At 44.9% G+C, this 25163-nt stretch overlaps 1 protein-coding gene across 2 annotated transcripts in view; it reads right to left on the bottom strand.

The window, feature by feature from the left end:
• LOC110986552 (neuronal acetylcholine receptor subunit alpha-10-like) overlaps positions 1-25163 on the bottom strand; it is a 72985-nt gene that overhangs the window by 34048 nt on the left and 13774 nt on the right. The window contains exon 1 of one of the 2 annotated variants that reach the window (XM_022248497.2): positions 17948-19153. The exons of the other annotated variant lie outside the window; for it this stretch is intronic. Within the exon in view, the coding sequence (XP_022104189.1) occupies positions 17948-18155 (208 nt within the window). The 5' untranslated portion in view covers positions 18156-19153. Of the gene's footprint in view, positions 1-17947; positions 19154-25163 lie in introns of those variants that run through there. 2 annotated transcript variants of the gene reach the window in all.

The following is a 25163-nucleotide window of genomic DNA, read 5'->3' as shown; positions in this document are numbered from 1 at the left end:
CCCCTTTAAGTGAATATGCGCTGGTGATTTTTCCCCCAATATCAAACAGTGTAAGGCCAGGAGACAAATTAATGAGACACGACAACCGTGAATTAGACTGATGATAAGGAATATTCCCTAGTCACTGATCTTATTTTGTTTGTTCCATTAGTGCTAATCCGTGAGCAGAAACGAGCGTCTCCCGTCCGCGGACCCCGCGCGATAAGTTGGCCATTAGCTTCTTGCCAGATGGGCCGGGCTGGCCGGAGGCAAGCCTTGGCCCAGCATCACGACACCGTTTCGTGCGATACGGAAGAAAAGACGGAGTCCTGTGTCTGGCAGATCTAATTCCGTGTTTTCTGAGCGACCGCTGAAGAATCGGGCGCTTGCTTAGCCTAAATACACTTGATTTATCACCATTGGCTTTTCTCTCCCTCTTTTTCCAGAAGTCTGTTATGTTTGCACTAGCCGATAATGGATTTCGGGGCGTGGGGGGGGTGGTCATCGCCGGTCCAAGGATTCTCTGGATCGGAATAAGTAAGTCACGCGCGCCAAGTTTCCGCCACGACTTCGCTTCGTCAGATTTCGACTCAGTAAAGAATCGTCATTATTAAAAGCAGATAATCACAGGTGCCACCCCAGACGCGTCTCTCCACTTTGCAGCCCGGATGATGATATAAATGATTTTCTAAACTGAGCCGCCGTGGGCTCATTAGACATTAAACGACGGGCCATTTGCCGTGCGACCGGGAGTAATGCGGTGGGCGGGGAAAACCCACCGTGCGTTGAGAGTATTGTACGCCTCCCTTTGCAAAACAACAAGAGAAAAGGTAGAGAGAAGAGGAGGAAGGGAAGAGGGGAGTAGTGGCCCTTCAATTGCTTTCGTCGTCTTCACGGTCCGACGAACCATTTCAATAAATTGCGCTCCCGTCAACCTATTATATATTTTGTCCACATTTATCAACCTAAAAGTCGAAGTTCAAGTCGGGGGGGGGGTGACGAGGGCTAATATAGGGCCCTATGTATATATTTATACGTTCGCTTACGAAAGGTCGGCGCCAGAGAGCCATGGAAATTCAAAGTGCTCTTGATGCTGCAGGTTATCATGTACAACCATGTTCGCCACTTTACACAAGACAAGAGAACGACTAGCCATGAAACAGGACGCTGTTTAATTAAATTTGCACAGACATGAATAACGTTGCACGACCGCCAGCATGCAGTTAATGCGCGGCCGTCAGGTACGTCATGCGCCGCGCAAGCAATGAAGCTTGAGCCTGAATAGCAACACTGAACCACACAGACATGAAACAGGAAGGGGATATGATCTGACTGTAATGTTGCTGTGCCACTTTCCCCTCACGACGAGCACAAAATGTTAATCACTGAAGAGATGAATGTTTGTGACTTACATTAGCCATAAAGCATCGCTGATTACCCACTGCGGCTATCATAATATTTCTTTGAACCCCTGGGCTCTTTTTTCATAGACGTTATGAACGGCAGCCATCTTCCCGGTCAGTGACTTTGTAATGGGGATATGCACCAAAGGGTGCAGTCCACTAATTCAAGCAATAATTTCCGCCAGGCTCATTAGCATTAAAAGTGCCCCCACAGTATCTTTCGAAAAAGGGGATTGTTTGGCCCCCAAAATGGTGAGATTGTGTAAATCTTTGCCAGGATCGAAACCCTGGTTCTTTGGGCTTCCATCTGAGGGCGGAAGAGATAAAAAATACGGTTGACAACTGTTCCCAAAGGACCGAGAAAGTAGAGGGTTGCCATTTGAAAAATGGCTGCGTGCTGACTTGGGAACTTCGACTTTTGGGGGGTTGGTTTTGTTTTGGGTGAATAATTAAAAATGTAATTGGTTAACCCCCCGAAAATTGAAAAGAAACTGAAAGATTAATGACTGAATAATAATTAAATTTTTGTGTGAGACACCTCAGGGATGTTGGCTTGCATGTTATTGAGCTCTGAAGAATGGTGATTTTACACTGTTTTCAATGGGGCTGGAATTAGTGGACTGTACCCCAAAGGTCTACTCGTGTATATCCCTATGGAACAAACACACTGACTGGGAAGATGGCTGCCTTGCGTAACTTCTATTACATGTTAAGAGTATTGTGAGTTCACGTTTAGTAGAGAATCAACAATGAAAGTCAAAATATTGGTCAGACTGGGGCATCTGAGAAACTTTTGGTTTTACTTTTCTTAAAATCAGTTTTTACTTCAACTATTTGACACGGTACAGTAGGACATTTGCCGCAGAATTGTGCTGTTGAGAAATGGGGCCTTGACAACGCCTGCAAATCACGTACAGCTTGCTATGCGCGCGTTACACGTCACGTCAGAGCTGAAAGACACCCGTTGGGGTTTGCGTAATACTGAAGTTCAACAACCATGGCGTGCACTTGTTTTCGTATCGCTAGTGCAACTTCCTCTTTGTCCTAATACAGTGTACCGTGATAGCAAAACGTCCAGTGTATTATCGATCCTCATGGAGTGCCATCAACAATATCAACAACATCAATAATACGGGCGATTCGCAGTAGTGCGTCTCCAAGAGTTTGCAACGCGTTGACCAAGCACAGCACGCGAAATCTGTCGACCCTTTCCAAACGCGCATTGGGTCGACAGATTTCGCCCGGTGTGTTTGGTTAACGCGTTGCAAACTATTGGAGGCGCACTGATGTGAAACGCCCGAAGTGCAACGATTAAATTTCGATGACAATTTTTTTTCGAGGAAAAGAAGATTTTAGAGAACAGACCGTGTTATCTCGGAAACACGAGATTCAATTTAATTAACGATAAGGTTAATCTGAAACGTCCGGAATTCGTTGATAGCTTAACACGAAAAAACAGTTCCACGATAGAGTTATTACAGTAAACCAGCAGCTTCGATTGTTACTTTGCACACCTCAGCAGTTTTATTTAGCAAAAAAAGCAATTCGACTGTTCCACTTTTCTTTGAACGACAACAAAGACAGAATTTGCAGGTTGATCCCTATACACTCTCATCTAACCACCGTGGTTGGCATGGAAATGAAATTCTCCCCGTACCATGTCGGTTTAAGTTTTAAGCGCTAGCCTTAGGTTGATGTTACCTCCTCGAGTGTCAAAAAGTGCAAGCGCTGGGCAGGCTATGTGCGGTGAGTGCATTTGCCATCTTGGGCGTTTATGACCGGCCCTTGGAGCTATTAAATGCAGCCCAACACTACTGAACTGCACCTTTTTTTTTTTAATTGAATAACTCGGTTTCCTGTCTGGTGCCTGGCTACGAAGGTTCGTGGAGTCCAAAATCCAGTCGCTAACAACATCAGCAACACGCGGGACCGCTGTGGACCTGCGTTGCCCAAACGACGCAGCTTGAAAATGCACTGCGCTCGGATGGCTCGCCAGAGAGAGAATCCGCGCGCCAGACTTAGGCTGCCAACTGATGTGTGTGTGTATACACCGATTTGGGGGCTTAACTTACAAGGGCCATGAGATGAACGCTCCATTGCTTCACTTAGTAATACACTCATGGCTGTGTGTGCCGTTTATTGCCACATTCATCTGTTTCTGGTGATTTTGGTGTGCTTCGAGAGTTTCCTGAAATGATTATCTGCTTGCTCCCCAATAGAAACCAATAAGTTGTTTTGACAAAAATAATGTAATATCATACCAGAGTGTCGCAACAGTTTGATTTTAATATGTTGCCAGAGATTATTAACGGCGCTCGTGTCTGCCATTGGAAGCCTACCTTACAATGCAATGCTGAGGGACTCCGCGTCGCAGATATTGGAATTACAAAGGGGAAAATCATGTTCTACGCTCATGTACATCTACAAATTTCCAATCAAAATTCAACACAGGTATTGAAAATGTCAAAATCTTATGGCAATTGTAGTAGGATCTTCTGTTAATCCAGGCCTGGTGATACTGCTTACATAGGGGAATGACAAATCTAATTTGTTTTTCTGGCAGGCTGGCGTCGGTAGGCATGCCATGGCCATATCATGAAACTCTGAACGCATCCTAGATTTCCGCAACAAACCATGCATGAGCATTGCAAGTCTCTTGCCAACGACAGTTCCCCCAGATGCTGAATCACCCTGTTTAAGCATCCACAGCGAAATACAACCTCAATGGGCCTTTCTCTTCTTCACGCTTTTCATAATTCAGTGAAGTTCCATCAGTTATTCTCGAATTCAATGCTGAGACAGATCAGCTGAGTGATCTCCAATCCTTTTCAATACGAATCGATTAATCCACTTCGGGAGGGCGGATTACCTCCCCTATCAGCACCTTTACCATATAGTCCAAACTGTAAACAGTTATTCACATATCCTTTCAGTGCAGCCCAGTCCAGTCTGTTAAATCTGTTAAACCATTTCTTTCCCTTTACACTCCAATGTGGGCACAAACTGGAGGTGTCGACATCTCTGCTGATAGTCAGGGGATAAAAACATCCTATGGTAAAAAAAGGAGGGCGTTGGATATTCTATTGCTGTACTCAATAAACACACTCGCTCAACTTAATACACATACGAATGGCTTCAACTCAGCTGGGCCCATGGCCGCACGTACGTGTGCGAGTGTGTTTATTGAGTAAGTTGACGGGGACAAGCCACGCTAAGGCAGTGTCCAAAACAGGCTTCAAGAGCTACGGCTAGGGTCGTTTTCCGATGCATGCACTCAACTTCGTCTCCATCTCAGGTTCGTCTTCGAAACCAATCCCCGATTGTGGACCTGAAGCGTTTAAATTGAATTAAAGAACTGTAATGTTTACCTATTTTGCACCCTACTTGATGTTTTGTGGCACCGTTGGACTTACTTTTGCGCTTACAATTTCAAAGGCAGGTAGTGAAAAAAACACTTTATGCCACAGACGGAGCCGAAGTCAAGTATTGGAAAACGGCCTAGGTCTACTGTATACGCGTCTCCACGTATTTCCAACGGAGTGACAACCTAGACCAAGCTCTAAACAACAGACTCGGATGCAGCCTTTGATTCTGAATTTGCTTCGGTTCTAATGCACCGTGACGCTGATTCTTTTTGTATATAGTCTGGTGCGTCAGGTGTTAGGTGACCGGCTTACCATGTAATAATTCTCACTCGGTCGTCTGGGTACAGATTCGGACTACCGATGTGTAAACGGACGGTTAACACCACCGCATGCGCAGCTGATATTGTGACTAAGTATATTCAGTCCATCTCAGGTTCTCAAGCCACTCGCTTGATGATGTTGTCAATGACGCGGCGTTTGGTTAGGCCTAATGGTCGTTTAGCCGTTTAGTGTGGAAGCACAACGCCACATTGTGTAATGTACTGTTGTGCTCTTAGTGTGCATGTACATGTAAGTACTGTACATGTACATGTACATACACAAAAAACACAACAGCTATTATTACATAATATCCCTGCCAAAGCTGATGTGTAGCTCACCTCAAACGAGATTCCATTTCTCTTCTGAAATTTTTGCCATAAATATAAGTAATTGATAAACGATTTCGTTCAAGTAAAAATATATATGTATATCGTCAACAGTAGGCGAATCAAAAGAAATATCTTGCGTAGTTTTCAGGGCCGAGAAATATAATTTATTACCACAATTATGCCTCTATTTGTGTCGTGCCTTCTGGCTTGAAAGGAAATTACACACCAGCCAGTAATCCGTCATCGTTTTCCACAAAGAATGTAACAGGCAATGTAACATGACTTCGACAGTGTGCTGCGGAATGATCAAACAAAAAGCCCATTCACTAATTCGATTTTTTTCCCAGCCGCGACACTCGCTAGTCGAGTGTTCGTCTGTTTTGGCTCGGGACTGTGATAATTCGCTCTCTCTCCCTCTCTCCCGTGCCGCTCAGCAAATTGGAACAGGGCATCGCTAAATGGTTGCCGGCTGCTCAAGAGGTTTGTCGAGGAGGGAGTGACGTTGTGTCTAGTCCGTTCTCGCCCGCTGAAACACAAAAATCCAGGGAAATCATCGGTGATGGACGTGTTTGACAACACTCGAGAAATTGGCCAGGGCGATGCGACAACACTAGTCTGCTATGGAGCACTCGTGTCGAGGGCTTTGAATTCTACCGCACATGAAATCCTGTAACGGAATGCTAGTTTATTAGCCTCCAGGGTTTTGAAAACTGTAAGCCCTTTTAAAAGAGGGAGACATTGCCATAGTGAATAATGCGTTGCATACATCGCATCAGATAGCTTGTTGGAAGAGCAAGTGGTGCACTGCCAACGAGACGTCTTGAGTATGGTCTAAAGTGTGAAGACCGCAGTGTGTTAACAAGCCATATGCAGCTAGCTGCGCGTGGCGTACCTCAGTGAAAGATTACTCCATCTTGTCTCGAGCGCAAAAGCCCTGTGTCTGTTTTTTATACGGGCATCCCTACTCACGAAAACCCTAGAGCTGATAAGTCGTTTGGAATACAGCTCAGCACACCCTTCAACACTCGGAATACTGCAGGGTTGGGGGGTCAGTCGATACCCCCGAGGAACAAAATAATTATGCCCCCGCTGGCATAAATACAAATTAAGTCCTGCTCTTTTTAACATGGGAAATTATGTGGCAAAAAGTACAAGTTAAATTGTGAGACATTCCCTGGCATCGGGAGGGCATCGGGCAAAATCAGGTAAACATAGCTGAAAACAATGAGTGAAAAGCACTGACAACACGTACAACAACGTCTCGATATACAGACACCAACGCGTTTTGTTGATACTTCAACGGTTGCTACTCTTCATGCAAAGTAACACTTCAAACAAAGGCGTCGCCAAGATATTTTCCAGTGGGCCAACCACTTTTTTTGGGGGGGGGATGGATGTCAAGGGCCAAACACTCATCAGATAAATAATAACTAACATTTTACAGCGGGAAATGGTAATTTCGAGGGTTATTTCATAAGCAAGTTGGTGGTTTCTGTCTTCCTTTAAACTATCCCTTTACGTTTCATTTCGCTTTTTCCATTTATTTTTTTTCTAGGAGGGCATACATGTGCCCCCTCACTACGCAAATGACTACAAATGGAAAATATCATCAAAATGACGAATAAGCTGCGCAACATGACATCCAAAATTAATCGTGCCAATCATTCCTTTGATACAAGTTTCCGGGGCAATGTTATGTGCACATAAATATATTTTACCAGGCAAAAGAGGCGACAGGAGGCAGGTTCGTCGCTCGACTGTAATCAATTTATGGAGCAGTCCTCCCAATAGGTGTGAACGGCACGCAAAAGGTGACTGCTTTAATCAGGATTCTAAATAACATTGTTGTGATCAAAGCTGGGCTATCGGATCATGCACAAGTCGTCTCTCTATTCTTCCTTCTTGGTTGTTTGGTTTGAAGCCACAGGAAAGACTCGCGAGGCAAATTTCTCCGGCGAGCTAAGATTGAAAACTTGAAAATACGTCCCGGCCATCAATTGGTGGAATCCTATGGCCGACTGTGTGGACTCGATTCCCGGTACGCGTTTGGTAAAGCACCTTACGACCGCGGTAACTCGCAGTCCCCGCTGTGTAATACCGTGCGTACTTATTCATCACCCAGGCTCGCGTTCTGCCTGAAGCTACAAACGGCCAACCAACCAAGAGCGAAAGACCTCATCAGCGACTACAAATATCCCATCAACACAAAAGGAAGAAAGCCTACCAAGTGTCTTAGCGAGCACATACAAAGTAACCCCTTCATGGCTAAGAAAAAAAAGACCTCCTTGTTTATACAGCGAAGCAAACCTCTCTAGGACGCCACGAGTGAAAGACGCGCCATTACATGGGTGTCTTCAGTCATTTCATGGAGGAGTGCCAAAGCTAACATTTCACACCCTCCTCAGCGCGGGAAGCGGACAGAGGAAATGTCTGTTTGAACAGCTAAACTTCCCGACGAGTTCCCGGCTGATCCTAGCTTCTTTCACTCCTGTAGCGGTTTTGCTCCAACTTCTTTCTGGAGAAGTTAGTAAACCAACAGACCGTGCATGTTACTTACTCGTCAAAAGTACATTGATATAAGAACCGAAGGTCGAACTACTATGGTGAACGCTTTGAGTTGATCGTTCCGTTGGTCTTGCCTTGAGGCAACAACGGTTGAAACCTCAGCGTCCGTTGTGGCGGTTGGGATTAAAACTGTTTAATCCTTTCCGGGCTTTGGACGTGGATGGGTATATTAAGCCGCTAAAGAAACTGTTTGTAAACTTCTGGAAGAGGTTTCTCTGTGGGATACACTCTCTGCCTCAATCCCAGGAAAGAAATCAATCAACTTCAATAAGAACAACACAGGATGCACAGGTGGAAATTAATTCTCATAATGCATCAGAGTCGCTTAAGGCCAATTCTCTGTAGTAGCAAAAGACCCCAAACCTAAAAAAAGCTTCAAGAGATAGGAGGGTGCCAAGACGAATTTGAAATTATTTCAACGACCATAAATGTAGTGCATAACGAGGTAGTTTAACTATGGTTCTCGTCAGATATTTCTCATGCTTCTGAAGCAGGAAACGGCACCAGACCACAAATACAATTAGTTGGCCATTTCCTTGTCGTCAGCAATCAATTACGGTCATTCCTTCCGACAATCAACACGACCAATCCCCTCTTCAAGTATGACAATGCTGGCGGGAGGCGAGTCCCCGCGGACGTCAATATATTCCCAATTTTGTGAAAGTGCCAGCTGTTTGAAGGTGTGGGTGCCAACATGTTTGCATTTCCCGTCATTTCCTCTGCAATCTCGCTTATTTCCCGCTCTTTGCTGGGCCTTTTTCTCCCTTAGTTTGTTTCCCTCATTGACCTCCTAGCCGTGTGCAACTGTTACTTGGCGGACTCTGTAAGGCAGCCCATGATTGCGGATCGTTGCACGTAAATGAAACGGACGGAGGGTAGTGTTTCATCGACGCGTTCACCCAGACCACGTTCTGGCTCTGTTTGAACGAGACTCCCCAAAGCACACACGACCGGGCCCCCAGCTAAATTGCGTTCTGCTGGGCAGATTTGCTTTCCAAATTGCGCCGGCTTAGTGCATGTGGGTCAATGTATTTTCCACATTAAAGAGGTGGTGACTTTCTTGCGGGGCCCATAATTGAATTGCAGGGGAGAGTGGTGTGAGGTCCAATAAGGCAGTTGATTTTTATGGTCATTCTCCCGGACAACGCGCAGTGAAATTACCGCATTTCCTCGTTTGGCACGCACTCTCGCTTGTAATGTGTGCGCACGACTGTACATGTACTTCCTTTGGTATTGCACGATCATCAACAGATCGTTATGGTAGTGGGCTTGACTCCCTCAGTAATTCGACGACAAATCGTACTTTGGTCCAGAACATATCCAGACGATCCAATCATTCAATTATTGAAACAAAAAATAAACAATAAAACAAATATCAAACAAAGTATAAAAGTAACACAAAAAGAAAGAGGAAAACCAACGCAAGTCTTGTCTACGAGTATACGGGCACAGTTATAAACTGAAATATGCCTGCTGTTTGCTATTGTGCTAATTGCTCAACCATGGCTACTCAAACTGGAGATAACTTAACCCGAGGCTGAAATACTGGTATATTTTAATGCAAGGAATGGTGAGAGCCAAACAAAGTTCATGACTCATGACCTTCAGGAAATAATACATTTCACGCGACGTTATAATTGCGCCTAAACTACGGCTGATTAATTGGGCAACACTTTGGGATAGCTTAAAGGGCATTTGGCCAATCCAGAAATTATATTTCAGGCAAGTGGCTTCGTTTATTGCAGAAATATTGCAGGAATAACGCGCATATTGCCTGAAGATAGAAAGGTCATTATTTGCAATGCATATTCTCAATATGGACTCTTTGTTACATGGATACTGTGAACTGTTAGGGCTGATCCGTTAGTTTGAAGCACAGTACAGAACTCAAGGTGTTTTAATGCTCAGGTGAAAATAATATTTAATTTTACATTTTTTCCCTGTTACATGCATTAAGGACAGGACTCCAAAAGGGTTGTATGCTTATTGCATTTAACTTATGCATTCCAAGGTGAGTTGTGGCGTGGCTGTCTCTATAGTACGATGTCTCGGTCATTCTGTGTGGGTCGTGGGTTCCAGTTCAAGGGAGTGAAGCCAGCTGTAAAGCGTTTCTCTTCCAGGAAGACATTGGTATGGCAGCTTCCCATCCATCCTGGGTAAACGGACACCTACGAGTTGATTGCTTTAATTGGCCATTTTGGGGGGAGGGGCACTATGCAGTAACTGAGTCCTACATTGCCCGCTGAGTTAAGATGATCTTAGGGATGTCTTCGGGGCAAATGAACCTGGAACTGTAGCGGCTCAAAGGGGTGCATGTTTACGGGGCTTGTAACGATCGAGAATGCCACACAGGTGTCTCTCCTTGAGGACACTTTAATAAGAATGCAATCGTCCGTTCGGCTGATATGGGAGCACTATCAACTTTGACTAGTCTCAAAACCTTCCTGGGCAATAACTCAAGCAAATCGCTTTCTGTCCGGGAGTGGCATTACGAAGTAAGGAGCGCATCGCAAAGTCGAAACTTTCACATTTCACGCATGAGAATTATATGAATAACATGAATATAAATCTAGCATTTCTGGATGGTGAGGAAATCACAGCTCCGTAGTGTTGGAGCTCACACCGTACACATTTTTCGTACCACTACCCGCTGGCCGAGTGCCGGCCGATAATGTAATAACCCGCCGGACTCAGGGAGAGAGATGCCGGGTGGCGTAATCGAATTCGCCAAAACACCCGGCCATGCCACAATGTTCTACAACTCCCTCTCTCCCCGCCGTCTACGTCATCATCTATTCATGAAGGATGCGTTCTGGCCGGGCAAAGTTATAGAGCCACATAACAACAGGAAATGACAAGCAAGTCAATTGTGCGGGTCTAGCTCTAGGAACTTGCATATCAATCAGAGAAAAGGGGGGTCGGGAAGAATGGAGACGGATATAGACTGTGAAAGAAAAAAACGAGGCAAAATACCTACATGAAACACCCAAGTGCCTTAGGCCTATCAGTCAAGTATTATGAAAGTTTTTAAAACATTAAAAACCTATAACCTCTGCATACATCACCCAAGCGCCTTATCAATCAAGTATGTGGCAATCAACCGTACAGGCACATCTGAGGTAACCGCCCATCGGATTACCCGTCGGACACTGGATCCAAGGTCAGGGTTTCGTCCCCACAGGTGTCGTGCACTCTTACAGTTATCAATTTTTTATACTTGGCCCGCGCCTCCGCACCTGCCAGCCATTCGCCCGGGGCTGGCGCGACTGGCTAAAAAAAATCAAAACAAAAAAGGCAACATTCTGGGATTTCTGAGTACCGCTCAAACACCCAGTGTTGGTTTTACGTCAGCAAAAGGCACACGCACCCTCGGTTTGAAACCGAAGTTTTAAATGCTTGCGCACAACTCTCGAAAGCCACTCGTTCCACGCGCCATTTTGCCCCCTGGAGACAATTTAGTTCGAGCAAAACTCAGCGTCGGCGCACCCTAGATGGCGGATCCCCCCTTCGGAAGCGACACCTTTCCTCGGAAACTCCATGTCTTTCTTCTGAGTCGTTCCTCGCTACCCGCGTGCCAATAAGGGAAGTCGTTACCTATGCCAGACCACGCACTCGGCATGTTTCGACACACGCCCACGGGCTCCCAATATCGAACGTTTTACGACTTTGGCATCACCACCATCATCATTCGGATTAGCATTGCCAAAGCCGAGGAATAAGCAAGAACCTTCGGCTTGCGTACACTTGGCTGCATTTTATTTTCCCCCGATACTCCCCCAACGTCCTTCACCGGCGCATTTTAATTTTGCTCTTGAACCAGCACCGCGTCGACCGGTCGGCTGCATCAAATGATTTCGGCCGGGAGAACAATCTGCGGGTTTGTAGCCGGCATGCGTGTGTGCCGCGAGCAGCGGCGACTTCTCCGTCAATGCCAGTATCGATCCGAGTGGTGACATTATTAAAGGCTCTGTTTGGAACTAAGGCCATGAGCAGTGCATAGTGCAACGGGAGACGAAAACGCGGGGCCCGCCATTCGCCATTGACATCGCAAAGTGCGTGGAAACAAATGCACAGACTAGACTAGACCCGGTTTCTCCTGAGGTTTGAGCTACGTCGTCAGCTTGGGAATCTATAACAAGACATGCTTATCTTGAAAATGATCACGAACGAAACGTCGATTTGAACACTACCGTACTTCTCCGCAGTCTGTATTCCACACGGCGTCGATGCAACCAGCAGCCTCTTCATTAAACCAAGGTCTTCAATTACATCTACACACACACACCGAGCCGAATTGACAGCAAAAAAGTTATCCTCAGTTAAATCAAACAAAAAAAGCAATCACGCCTCAAAATCAAACATTCCCTTGGGCGAGAATACTGACGCGGCAAATTTCAACATGGCCACTCAGTGCCAATCGTGCACTGTCGTGTAAAACTGCGCAGAGTGTCTCCCTCGGCAACGCGCGCTTTTAATTATGAGTTCTTGATGAGCGTAATCAAGACGGCAGACGACCATTTCCTGTCACCCTGGCACCCAATAAGATCTTTAATTAATGGCCCGCGTCAGGATCACATCGGGTATTTATTGGCCGCTGGCCGTTAGCAGTTGGTCGCAAGCTGACCCCGTGCGACGAAAGGTCGCCTTTAATCGGAACGCAGACTACCACGTCGACACGGGAAACATCCACTTTGAAAATAAAATAAGCCAAAAACACCGTCAGACCAACCAAGAGATATTGAAATATTGTTCCTTGTTGGTGACAGGGGAAATCCTTGGACAGACATATCCGTTTCTCTGACAGCTATAATTGGTCAAGCAATACTCCGTAACATCGAATGGGGTTGCACTTATTAATTGGTGGGTGGCAGACGCAAGCATGGACTTCGTTCAATTTTTGAACATCGCGCGGAATCACTGAGGCATGACGAAGGAATGAAGCCGAAGAGGGACTGTGATAAAAAATAACCATGATGTTCTGATTGCAACAGAATGACTGAGGAGATTGAGAAGATCGCGATGAGCAAAGTCATGTTACTGATCGCGCCTGACGTGGCTTATCGTTTAGCGACGGGAGCTGCTGAGATTCATGCGTGATTTGCGACCGAGTGCACTGTGTTGATGCATGGTTTTAGAGTGTTTTCACTCTCGATATTGTTTTTTACCGGGCGATCGTATAGACGAGGTTGTCGGGTGCAGGTTCACACGTGGTAACTATTTCTTCAGCTGCCAAACAGTCGTCTTAGCTTGGCCAAAGAGCCCCTGTCTATTAGTGACTGAAAGTGATGCTGCCGTTTCTGTGTTGTTGCTACGTACGTTCGGCAGCTGCTTGCTACTTCACTGCCAAACTGCCAATGCGCTGTGTATCCATCGAGTTGTAACCGCCGATGAGACATTTCACTTCAATTCATTTTTTTCACAAACGCTGTTGTGTCTGTTCCTCCTATATGTCATCTTGTTGCCAGTGTAGCTATTACAGACAAATCCGGCGACCATTAGAATCCACTACTGTGGTTGTGCCGCACTAACGCGCGGCTGCGTGCTGCGGGCGCGTTTAAATCCCCCTCTTCTACCAGACAGTGTTGGTTGCATAGAGCTACATGTACATACCAGTAGCGTAACTACGTGTGCCCCCTTCCCGCCATTTGAAATCCGTGAACAACCTCTGCACCTCATTGTCTTTTTGTGTCCCCCTATAAAAATGAGTATACCCCGGGTGCCCCCCGACACAATTGCCCTAGTTGCGCGAAGGCTATGTACAGATCATAGAGCTATGTATAGGTTGGTTGTTACTAGTGATTTGCCCAAATACGCCTCTCACGTTTAAGAATACGAGCGTAAGAGAGCTACCATCGCAGCAAAGGCGTTCCCCTCCGGTTATCTTATATATACTCGACCGCTGTATCATGTAAATACAGCAAATATAAATATGCATGGTTTGGCGTGTGTTCTTTCCTCGCCTTTCATCTCTTCAGTCCGAGTTCGATTCCCGGCTTGGTCCACTATAGATTTGGTTTTCAACCCCTACTGGTCCCCAGGTCTAGGTCAACTATACTTCCCGATATATCATATGAATATTCATGACAAGATCTACAAATTGACAGATTAAAAGACAGCATACAATATATCAATCTGTACAACGTACAATTGTACAACCTACAATCTGTTTCTCGAGCTGCAGAGTGCCGTGTGTCGTGGCAACAGAGTTGAAATAGTCTGGTTTTAACACTCTGTAATACGTCTTTAGGCCGTTTTCGAATCACTTGGCTGAGGCTCAAAACAAAACTTTATGAGAACTGGCCGCGGCCATTACATAGACTTGTACATAATTTTGGGCCACAGCCAGGTAATTCGGACCGGCTCTATGTTCGGACAAAGCCTTACATACTTGTTACCAGGGACTAAAACAGCAGACTGGTTCCGGAAAGATTACATGTCACAGACTGCATGTCTATGAGGCGGGTTCCATAGGGAATCTTTGATGCTACTTGAGAAAAACAATACTGCGCCGCGCAGCTCACTGAGATGACGTCACCTGGGCGCCTATCAGTTAGGTTTCTCGGACGTGCGGCGAAATCGGCCAATGACGTGCCACAATTTGCGCGTGAATAATTATGAGGTGGACTATAAAATAGGTACCGTTGCTGCTGCTTAAGTGGTGTAAGCAAAGAGCTATAGGCACACCACTATGTTACTGCTGTAGTAGTTAACAATATTCCCAATGCTAAAGCCAATGAATCTACTCCTATTCTTGCTATGCCATATTTCACGTAGCTGTTGTTGCTGATTAGTTTACTGTCCCCACCAATACCACTGTGCTGTACATGTACATTACTGGTACACTGTCTTGGCTGTTTTAATATACTTCAGCTGTTCATGTTGTTATGTCTATCAATTTACATCTGTCCTTTACTGTAGGTGTATTTTCCCATCGCTTCTGCTGGAGTGACTGTCTATTACTGCTTCTATGCGCCTGTCGACCCATGACCTTTGGTCAGTTCAAATTCAGACCGATGGAACGACAATCGATGGGCGTGACTCGCCATCTTAATTCCTGTAATGAAAGCGCAATGTGCATGTGTGGACGGTGGGGGGGGGCTGATTTCCATACCAAACAATAAAGCCCACTCATGGCTGCCAGGCGAGATGACAATTGAAACTATGGATCTGTTTTCCCCTCCTTTTGTGTCTCTTCGTACTCTCCCCCCCCTCCGGTGGATCAATGCAACGCATATCTGTAATAGGATATTACTTCACATGCATGCATTTTGCACGCAATGAAGGGAAAGTACAAGACCTTGAGTGATATACCGGTAACAATGAAGTGCAAGTCCGGTATGCCGCACGCTAAAGCATACTGACTGCAGAAATGACATACATGTACAAGGCAGGGGCAATTTACATGACCTTTAGCGCTAGATCTCATGATAACATTGCCGGCAGGGAAATAATAATAATTCATAGCATATTTCAAACTCGGTATTGGGTTTAATAAGTGGCATGGTTTAATGGACCGACTCGGAGGAACAAAGCAGCATTTTAATCCGGCAAACGTCCTTCTGCGGTATTCCAGTTAATGGACTTTTGGGCACAGGGGGCTCATTCCAACTACACATGTACTGACATTTGAGGAACGCATACAGCGGGCGAATGTGAGTTGCTATAGGCTGGTTTAAAAAAAGGCTGCGCAACCGCTTGTGCTATGATGTTGCCTCACGGTCCGTGGAGCGTAAATTTTAATCGCACATACATGTATCAAATAGGAATATCTGGAGAGACCGCGCTTTCAGGAAACTGTATTTCGCACCTGCTTTTTTATGTTATCATTAAAAAAAAGAAATTAGCTCAAGGCACGGAGATCGTTGGACTGATTGGAAAACACCTCCGGCGCAAATGGTACTAGGTGTTCGGTCCCAAACGTGGAAAGGGCTGTATGTGCCCGCGTACAGTCGGCGAGTGATGCAACTGTGGTATTTTGGAACACACACACATCAGCGAGGCACTGTCAAGCCTTACGACCTACAGTACATGAATTCATGCGCTTGAGGGAACTTGCTTCCCCCCAAATCTCATTACCATTTGCAATTGAAATTTGATGGATTCGGCGGCGGCGTGTCCATTTCACATACATGTACATCGTAACTTTTTTAACGTGCTTTGGGGAGGGATAGAATAAATATGTCATGTTCAATAATGTTTATGGGGCAAAGGATGACACCTTTCGTCAGTAATTTATCCATTTTAAATCATTCACACATTGATTCACAAAGAATTAAAATGTAGGAGCAAAAGCAAATTTAAATAAGTAAATAAATGAAAATAAAATCAAGCCGCTATCAACTGGATTTAATCTAAAACTATCATAGGATTAGATGTTTGCCATGCACGCTTCATGACAAAAATGTAATTAATAACTGGTATCGACATAAAATGTCACTTGCCCTGTATAGAGTCCTCAAAATATAGCAAACGTCTGAAAATGTCGATAAACAATATTGCAATTGTAAATGACGGTGATCTAGCCATATTTAACAACCCCTTATTGTTTAATTAAACTTAGTTCTTGACTTATTCGCAGTAACACACGCAGAATCCAATCTTTACAGGGGCACAGACTATCTCGCAATTAGAATAGGCCTACACCGAAAATTTCATTATGATTCATGATTAGTTCTGGTAGTCGACGGTATTTTCATTATTCAGTTTCTCAACATGCCTCAACCCCCCCCCGTTTTTCTTTGTTCAAGATCACGTTTTGTTGGAATGTCATTTACTACAGCAAATATTTCACGTCAGCTGATCCGACACGGTGTCATATTAAGTCTATCGTCAACAAACGTGTCACCGCACTCCACAAATAAACTCGAACACACCTATCTCATTTTGATTTCTTCGCCTGCTGACCTGTCGAAATATATAATTTTTTTGTCAAAGTTTTCGGCGCCCACAAACGTTCCAAATTTGCTGCTGTGACAGGGCTTTTGAACTATTTTACAAGACCCCCCGTGGACCGACACCAGATGAATAGCACCATCCATCTCAACTGTGTTTGCTTATGGGGGGGGGCTTGAAAACGCACTGATCATTCTGCCAGCTGCACGCGGGACCAGTGGGGACTTCAGACTGAGATCGATTTTTTTTTTGAAAATAAATTTTGGTTGGCTTGAGGTGACAAGGAAGAGGCCACAAGGTATTGATTGATTATATATTTTCACCCACGGATTCTCCCTGTTTATAAGCGTGTAACGGCTGGCCACGATAGGCCTTCCCGTTCAGAATGCGTTGCCATGGCAACTTAGATGGGGATGTTTGTGTGTGCACTTGCACACGCCCATATATACTTCATCTCTCTCCTGTTTTTCCACGTCAAGGAGACCTGGGCTACATTGTGAGTGTCAGCAAGTTAAGTTTTACTGAGATGAAATCCGAGATATCTGTGTATTTCCAGTCGACCGCCAAGCCTAAAAATCTATCAACAGCCACCCGAAGCAATTTGAGACTTCTCTGATACTACAAACAAACGAAAACAAGCCGGAATCGAAAAAAAAAAATGGAATCCCAAGAGGTTAGTCAGCTTACAGCTCGCACGGTACTTAAATGCAGGAATTCGGGATAAAGCGATCAATGTCGGTCGCGTTACATCAGCCGTTTGCGCGTAGTAAGAAAGAACCTAGGAAAGTATAACATGTATCCTGCACAAGTAAAAACAAATCTACATTTTAGGACTCTCTAAATAAGTCGGTTCGACTTCGAAACCTCTCTCGGTTCATGAGTGGAAAACAAAACCCCGTCGACTTGTCGCAAAACTCCGACTGAAAATTTGGGAAAAAACGCAAAGCCGTAATTTCTGTCTGTTAAAACAGGGCTTAAACTGTTGCTAAGAGGTCATAGGGCTGGGAAATAAAATTTTAAAAAGGCTTACTTAAAACTCGGACCAAGGTGGTTAAAAGATGTGGTTTTTGAAATGTACTCGGTTCCCACCTACCCCAATTGGTGCCACACTGGTCGCATATCGACGTCTCCGGAAAATCATCACAAATGTTGCAGTCCACGCACATCCTCATGTCGGCGTCGTACACCTCCCCGTTGGGGCAAAGTTCCTGGACGGGGGCGGCGGGCAACAAGCCCCGGACGACGGCCAGCAGGGCCAGGACGCAACAGCTCCCGACAACCAAGCCCTCCATGGTTCCCATCCTGTGCGATGCGGTAGATCGAATCTCACGCCACAAACTGTCCGTGCGGAATACCGAGTTACATCAACACCAATGGTTGGACAAAAAAAAGTAGACGCAGGTTGTTTTCCTTCTGGAAAGAAAGAAGTTTTGATATAATCGCCCCGAGCCGAAAGACACCAGGCAGGGTGAAGCAACACACCGGAAGCAGCTGAAACCGTACCGCCAGCCGCTTTAGGAAAATTTTAAATCGCTCTCTCTGAGGATACCGTCTCTCTGTGAGAGGCAGAAACAACAGTTGAAAGTGATACTTCAGGATTGATCCAGCTGAGTCGTCAACAAGTGGCCAAGAGGGCTCCAGTAGTTTCGTTTTATTCTTATGCAAATACAACTCCTCAGCGCGAATCGATGGAAAGATGAGGCTTAGAGACCGTTACAGGTCCATCGCCACAAAGGCGTGCTGTAATCGGCTTTGCTGGGAGGGCACCAGTGTCGTCTTTCCTGACATTCTGCATCCTCGTCTTCATCTTGCGAGCCGCCGCTCAGTGATCCCATGGCATATCCACGCCGACAGCCAGCGCAGCATTTGTGTGGCTTCCAGACGGCATAACATATTGGCAAAGCAAGGCTAATCTATGCTTGTGGTAAGCACCTGCGATTGGCAGCTGACGGCCGTCGTCCAACCCGATCGCCACATCGTCAGTTTAACGCTACACTCTCTGAAAACACAACGTGACTACAGGAGCGTGAAACTGGCTGCGTGTGCGTGCGCCGAGTCAATCGCGCAGACTGTTTTGAAATTGAAGTGGCATCTTAACATATATTACGGCCTGCGGGGTTACCCGACTAATTCCAACGCGTCCTCCTGCACTCGGCTAATCAGGTTCCTAATCTCCCCCTTTCTATCGGGAGTTGTTTTTTCCTCCTTGGCGGGAGGTAAGGAACGCAGAAATCTGCCAACTGCCAATGCCGCCCATCCGAAGTCGACGAGCGCTGATTACAGCGGTGTGCTGAAGGGTGCAGTATCGACCAGGGGTGGGCGAGAGGTAAGAGGGGGGGGGGGCGCTGTCAGTTTTTCACAGCTCCACCGGCCGGCAGTATAGTTACTTTCGCTTCGATAGACAAATCATTCAAGTTCAAGTTTACCCTGCTCATGCAGCACGTTCGCACGACTTTCAGGCCTGTTCCTGACGACGATGATCCAAGCCAGAGCGACAGGCAGTCACATTATCATACAAACTCCCCTGATCACCACCCCTGTGTCTTCCCGCCGCTGCGTCCTCGTACAGTGCTTACGCAGGGCCTTCACGCCCGACCGCTTATTTGCCTAATCGGCCGGGCCGATTTCATTTTCCGCACGTTTCATAATTGCATAATTAGGCCGGCTGCTTTTGATTCTGCTGAGTTAATATAATGGTAAACCTAACTCCAGGAACGGCTTGGACGCTTTTTCATCCTTGCCGGTGTCCTGGCCAGAGGCATGCGGGTATTGGCATGCGGGTGGGTAAACTCAGCGCCGTGCGTCAACGTCACAAGTGCTCCATCTTGGAGAAGTTACGGTGTGTCCTGCTCGCCTCAGCGGATAAGACCCCCCCCCGTCGTCCGCTGCCTAACCCACAAGGCCCGATTTTGCGGCTGTGACGTCACCAGCGCGTCATCCGCGCATCCTCCCGGGGTGCATGTTGGACACGCAGTCACGCTGCACTGCCAGCGTGTGACGGCAGGTTGACTCGACAGTTTCAAGCACTTCATCTAAATGATTGTGGGCCGGTCAGGAGAGAGACAACTCATTGGTGACCGATATGGCATTAGCTGATGCTAATTCCCAGAGCCCATCGTCGATATATCCGTTTCCTGTCCTCTTCTTTAGGCTGCTGTAAAACATTTTCTCGTTTCTTCACATGGAAACTACAATTACTAGTAATGCTTCTGGGCATGTTATGTCCTGAAAACCCAATAGTTTTTACATTGATTATCTCCACATATTTCAAGAAAGCCTAAAATTGGAAAGAAAGACAACGGAGAGAACGAAACGTCAAACAATAATATATAACACAATAAAAACACACTTGAATCCAATAAGTTATTTAACCGACGCGTTGCTTTAAAAATTGGTTTACAAAAGATCGCTACAGTTTTATTTCAAGGCTATCACTGAATTTTTAAAAAGGTTGGCACTCTTACACCGAAAAAAGGGCTGCAAGAGCCAATTACAGGCGATGCATTTGACAGCAGAATTTCTGTAGCGCTTGGGCCTCATGATTCGAGTTGGAAGTGACGTCATCTCCTAAATGTAAATGCACTTTTTGGTCGGTGATATTTGTCCCTTTTTAAAATCATTTCCTTGGCCGTTTGTTCTTCTTTCACCTTGGCACTGATGGTCGGTGCCACATTTGATTATAATTTGGCAATGACATTTTGTGACCTATTACAAGCAACGCATTGAAACAGTAACTCTGTTCGATGCTGCAAACTTGTGACATTACTACTACAATATTATATACAATAATTTACCTCAGTATTTACAATAGGCAAACAAATAATTTAGAAGTTATATTAAATGTGGCTAGTTGACCTGGGCCCTTATGGAGAAAACAGGTGCATGTTGACAGTTTTCTTTCTTTCTGTGTGCACCGCCTTGGGTTTTATTTTGCAAAAGACCTGGAAATAAATTTGCCCTGGATAATTCACTATAGTTATTTAGTTTGCTCCTCGACTGATTCCTTCCACCTTATATACATTAATCAATTTTGTAACATGGATTATAGCAATAGAACCATTCTATGAGAATTTCGGACTGATTTCAATGACAGCAAAGTACACGAAGTGTCCCAATTGCTTCACACGACCAATAAAATTAGTTTTAGATGAAAAGTCCGTGTTTTGAAGTCAGATTACGGTTTATTTTCTTTGGACAACCCCTACCCAGGATACATACCCAATTCCTTCCCTGATAGGAGTTGACTTCAAAAGCCATTGCCTTTGAGCAGTTTATAGCAGTTTTGAGCAGTTTATAGGACGAAGATTTATGTCACGTCTTCTAACCATGCACTTTAGGGACAAATGTATTCGAGAAACACAATAAATTACGCCTAATTATACTTAACGGGAAAAAATGTAGGAGTGTAACTGATGGGCTCTCTCCAACTGATTAAACGCCAATGAGAGAAGCAGTATGCAATCAGCCATTGCAATGAAAATTATGCAGCGGGGGTCAACGGCGCCTGTAAATCGTGCATGCTCCGAACAATCTTGTTGGATGCGGGGTTTAGCCGATGTTCATACGCAAGACAGGTTATCCCATTATGACTGGCCTTTTACGCGATTACACGTCCCCGCATACCGCCGACACGGAGAAGGGTACACAAACAAGCCGTGGCTGAGGGCCTTATCAAATCTGAAAGTGCTGACCACGTTTATAGAGGTCGTTCTCAGACAGTAACATTTTAGTTGCGATGATTATATGTAGGCGGTAAATAATCAAAACAGGTTTGTCGGTGCAACACAAAATTTCTCCTGGTGCTGCACTCAACCGCCACAGCCGTGTTAACGCTTCTCGGAGGCCAATGAGTCGCCGATAGAGGGCGCACATGCTATACATGATCATTTCCGCTTGGTAATTCCAGAAATTACGGGTTCCAAAAGTGTGACATTTTCGTGTCCCTGTTACATCTGACCTTACATCTGTTACATCTGTTTTTTGACATGGAAATGTGGCCTGAAATGATTTCAAATAATTACTATTTCTTTTGCACGTAATTTGCATTAATTCATCACTCTTGGAAGTTAGAAAATGTGTTTTGAACTTACAAAATCATTTGTCAATGTGACAAGGACAGGAAAAAAATATGGACCCCTGGTTTTTGGAATTACCCTTGAACCCCTGTCCCCGCGCAGTTGCACTATGCATGGGTAAGGATTGACCAATTTTGTTCGCACAACGTCTAAATTGATCCAGTGAACGGCTGGAAGAAAATACGCCTACGTCATGAATCCCCAAGAGATCAAAACTTACTCGTGCCTTGTATCTTAGGCTAATGGACACCAACAACGCACTCTTCTGGGAAATAATCCACTTAAACTTCCCATGCTTAAGTTACATGTGTTTACGCAAATTTATTTCCACAAATATAGTTTTCAAATACTAATCAAAAATAGACTACGTTTTGTTCTTCTCCTCATACAACACATTTATAAGGTTACGACTTGATTTTCACCGAAAGCAACTTTTACTCGCTTCCTACCTAGAAAGTTGAAAGTAGAAAATTATCTGGAAGTGCCTTTAAATGTTCCCAATCCCCCCCCCAAAAAAAAATGGCGCAGCGTTTCTCTACCTTCTGCAGCCCTTGGGACGTTTGTAACAAACAGCCTTTTAGCTTTATACACGTGTAATCCAGAGATACGTCGAAGACATATCCCTCCTGAATTTCCAAGCAAGGTGTTAAGATTCCCCCAGCCGTCAGAACGATCCAAGACGCTAAAAAGCAGTAAGTTTCACCTTTACAACATCACCCTCTCCTTCAGTCAATAATTCTTAAATGGTGTCAGTCTTGATGGTTAAAATAGGTCCCTTATACCCTTATCAGAGGACCAAAGTCACGTGAATTAGTGATGCGATTCAAGACAATGTGACAGGCCTTCTAATTAAGTGCAATTGTGGGTCCTAAGCATCCCATGGGTGTGATTGAAAAGCCCGCCGCACGGGGGCGCTGTGGAACAGAGGAACTGTAGGAATTTCTCGCGGGCTGGGATCGCATCTAATAGACCTTCAATATCATGAGGCTGGCATGTTTGTTTCAATGCTTGTAAACCCATTCGCAATACATGTAGCAGGACAAATTCACATACTGATAAGAGGGAACCGGTGCTTTGTCCTTCTAGCCTTAGTTTGGTTTAATTGCTTTGAATGAAGCATGATGGCTGCCCGTGATGGGGGTCTATTATACCGCAGATTCGTCCTGAAATGGCAGTGGATAGTCTTAAAACCTTCCATTGTTGTCCTCTTTCAGTGCCACTTGCCGCTCGTCTTAAAATTCTTTTACTTGTCTATATAATGGAATGACTCACACATTAATATATGGTCCACTCAGTCAATATCCAGGTCATGAAGCGTGGTTCAATTGACGGTCAGAGAATCGGCAATCTTGCACAGCTTTCTGGGAGCGGAAATATCTGCTGAATCTACTCATTCATTTTGGCGCGTATCATTTCTCCTTCTGAGATCGTCCGGGACCGAATGTCATGCATGGAATGAAACAGGCGCGCGTCACTGGAATCGCAAGATTCGCAAGTGCCTGTCGGTAGCTTCTTTACTAAACAAAAGCAAACAGTCCGGCTCAACCATCTTCCGGCAAGCAGGCAATTTTACGACTGGCAGAGGATATAGATATTCCTTTCAAAATGGTAAATGTGACAATTAAATCTCTCGTTTCCCCCAAACGTAAGCATTTTTAATGGTTGCGGTGACTATGTTACGGTTTGAACATAATTATCCATTATGACATAAGAAAAAAATACACAGATATACAGTGTGTTAAAAAAAGAAAGGTAAACCGAGGTTAAATTGTTGATATCTTGGACATGTTCAATATTTTGGAAATTGGTAATCACCATTTATTAACTAATGATGTCCTCTTCTAATGACGCCAAGAAATCCAGTTTACTGTCACAGATGACTAAGCACGAAGCAGTTTAATCAAACATGTCAGAACTGGTCTTGCACCAGATAGATGTTTTGGTAAAGAACCTTTTCTGTCCAGACAGGGCTTTTGTTGGCCTTTAAATTATGTAATCCTCAGCATGTTATTTCATTGCACACTCCTTGAAAGTTGGAAAGGTTGTTAACTTTCTCAGACCAGCAAAATGCAGCTGACAACTGAGCAGCGTGTATTTGTGGTAACAGGACTAGAAGCCCCCAGCAAGTAGCAGATGCATTTGGTCAGCGTTTTCCTGACCGTGCCATTCCCGCCAAGTTGACAATTTGGAGAACATCCAAAAGTACCAAAGGGAGGGGGCAAACTTGAATCTCAAAAATGGTCGCTCAGGTTGACATCAGCGCTGTCCGTGAGTTGCTACGAGAGACCGGCATGTGTCTGCCAGGAGAAATGGGCTTGGAATTTCGCCATCCTCTCTCCACAAGATAGTTCGATTGGACATCCAATGGTGCCTTTACAAGGTGCACAGGTGACAGGAACTCCGGGATGCTGGATCTACTCAGACGACTAAGATTTGTCAGTGGTTCCTTGACCGGAATCGTAGATTCTTGGAGCACCTTGTGACTGGGGATGAAGCAGCGTTTTTCATAAACGACCAAGTCAACATAAACCAGAATGTCCTCGAATATGCTGGGATGCATATCCCACCAAACTTCAGGTTTGATGTGAAAATGAGCCGAGAGAACATTTCTCTTTGGATAGTATGCATTTGTTTAGGTATGAATATTGTCGGAGTTAGGCTGCGGTGAATCGGTTGCAAAACCAGTTCTGACATGGCTGATTGAACTGCTTCGTGCCCAGTCATCTGTGACAGTAGGCTGGATTTATGGTGTCATAAGAAAGAGGACATCATTAGTTAATAAATGGTGGTTGAAAATTCCCAAATATTTCTATGTCCAAGAAATTAAGAAATTAATCTCGGTTTCCTTTTTTTTTAAACGCACTGTACATAGGCTAAATAGTAGCAGATTTGATAGCATGTTACATGGACGGTCTACGTATCATAAATACAGAATCTTCTGTCACAACAGCTATAGTGCAGAAAAAACTCTCTCAACTTGTCCACAAATCTACACCTCCTTTAGGTCGTTGTTATTTTTATGTGGTCCAAGAATATTTCAGTGTTATATTCTTTTAAGTGTGACAACAAAAAGCGATATCTGAACATGTTTGTATGAATTTCCATTTTCCTCACCTATTTATCACCTGCCATGTATCAAAGGGCCCCAGCCAACACGGAAGTGCACAAACGAACATTAATCTTTTCAGCGGCGTCGAATAATCATGAGATTACATGTACATTGCATTAGGGTCA

Source organism: Acanthaster planci, linkage group LG16, assembly GCF_054643075.1.
Source record: "Acanthaster planci isolate LZ-2023a linkage group LG16, COTS_SCS, whole genome shotgun sequence".
In the NCBI taxonomy this organism is placed as follows: domain Eukaryota; kingdom Metazoa; phylum Echinodermata; class Asteroidea; order Valvatida; family Acanthasteridae; genus Acanthaster; species Acanthaster planci.
This window is presented reverse-complemented; position numbering and strand designations above follow the sequence as displayed.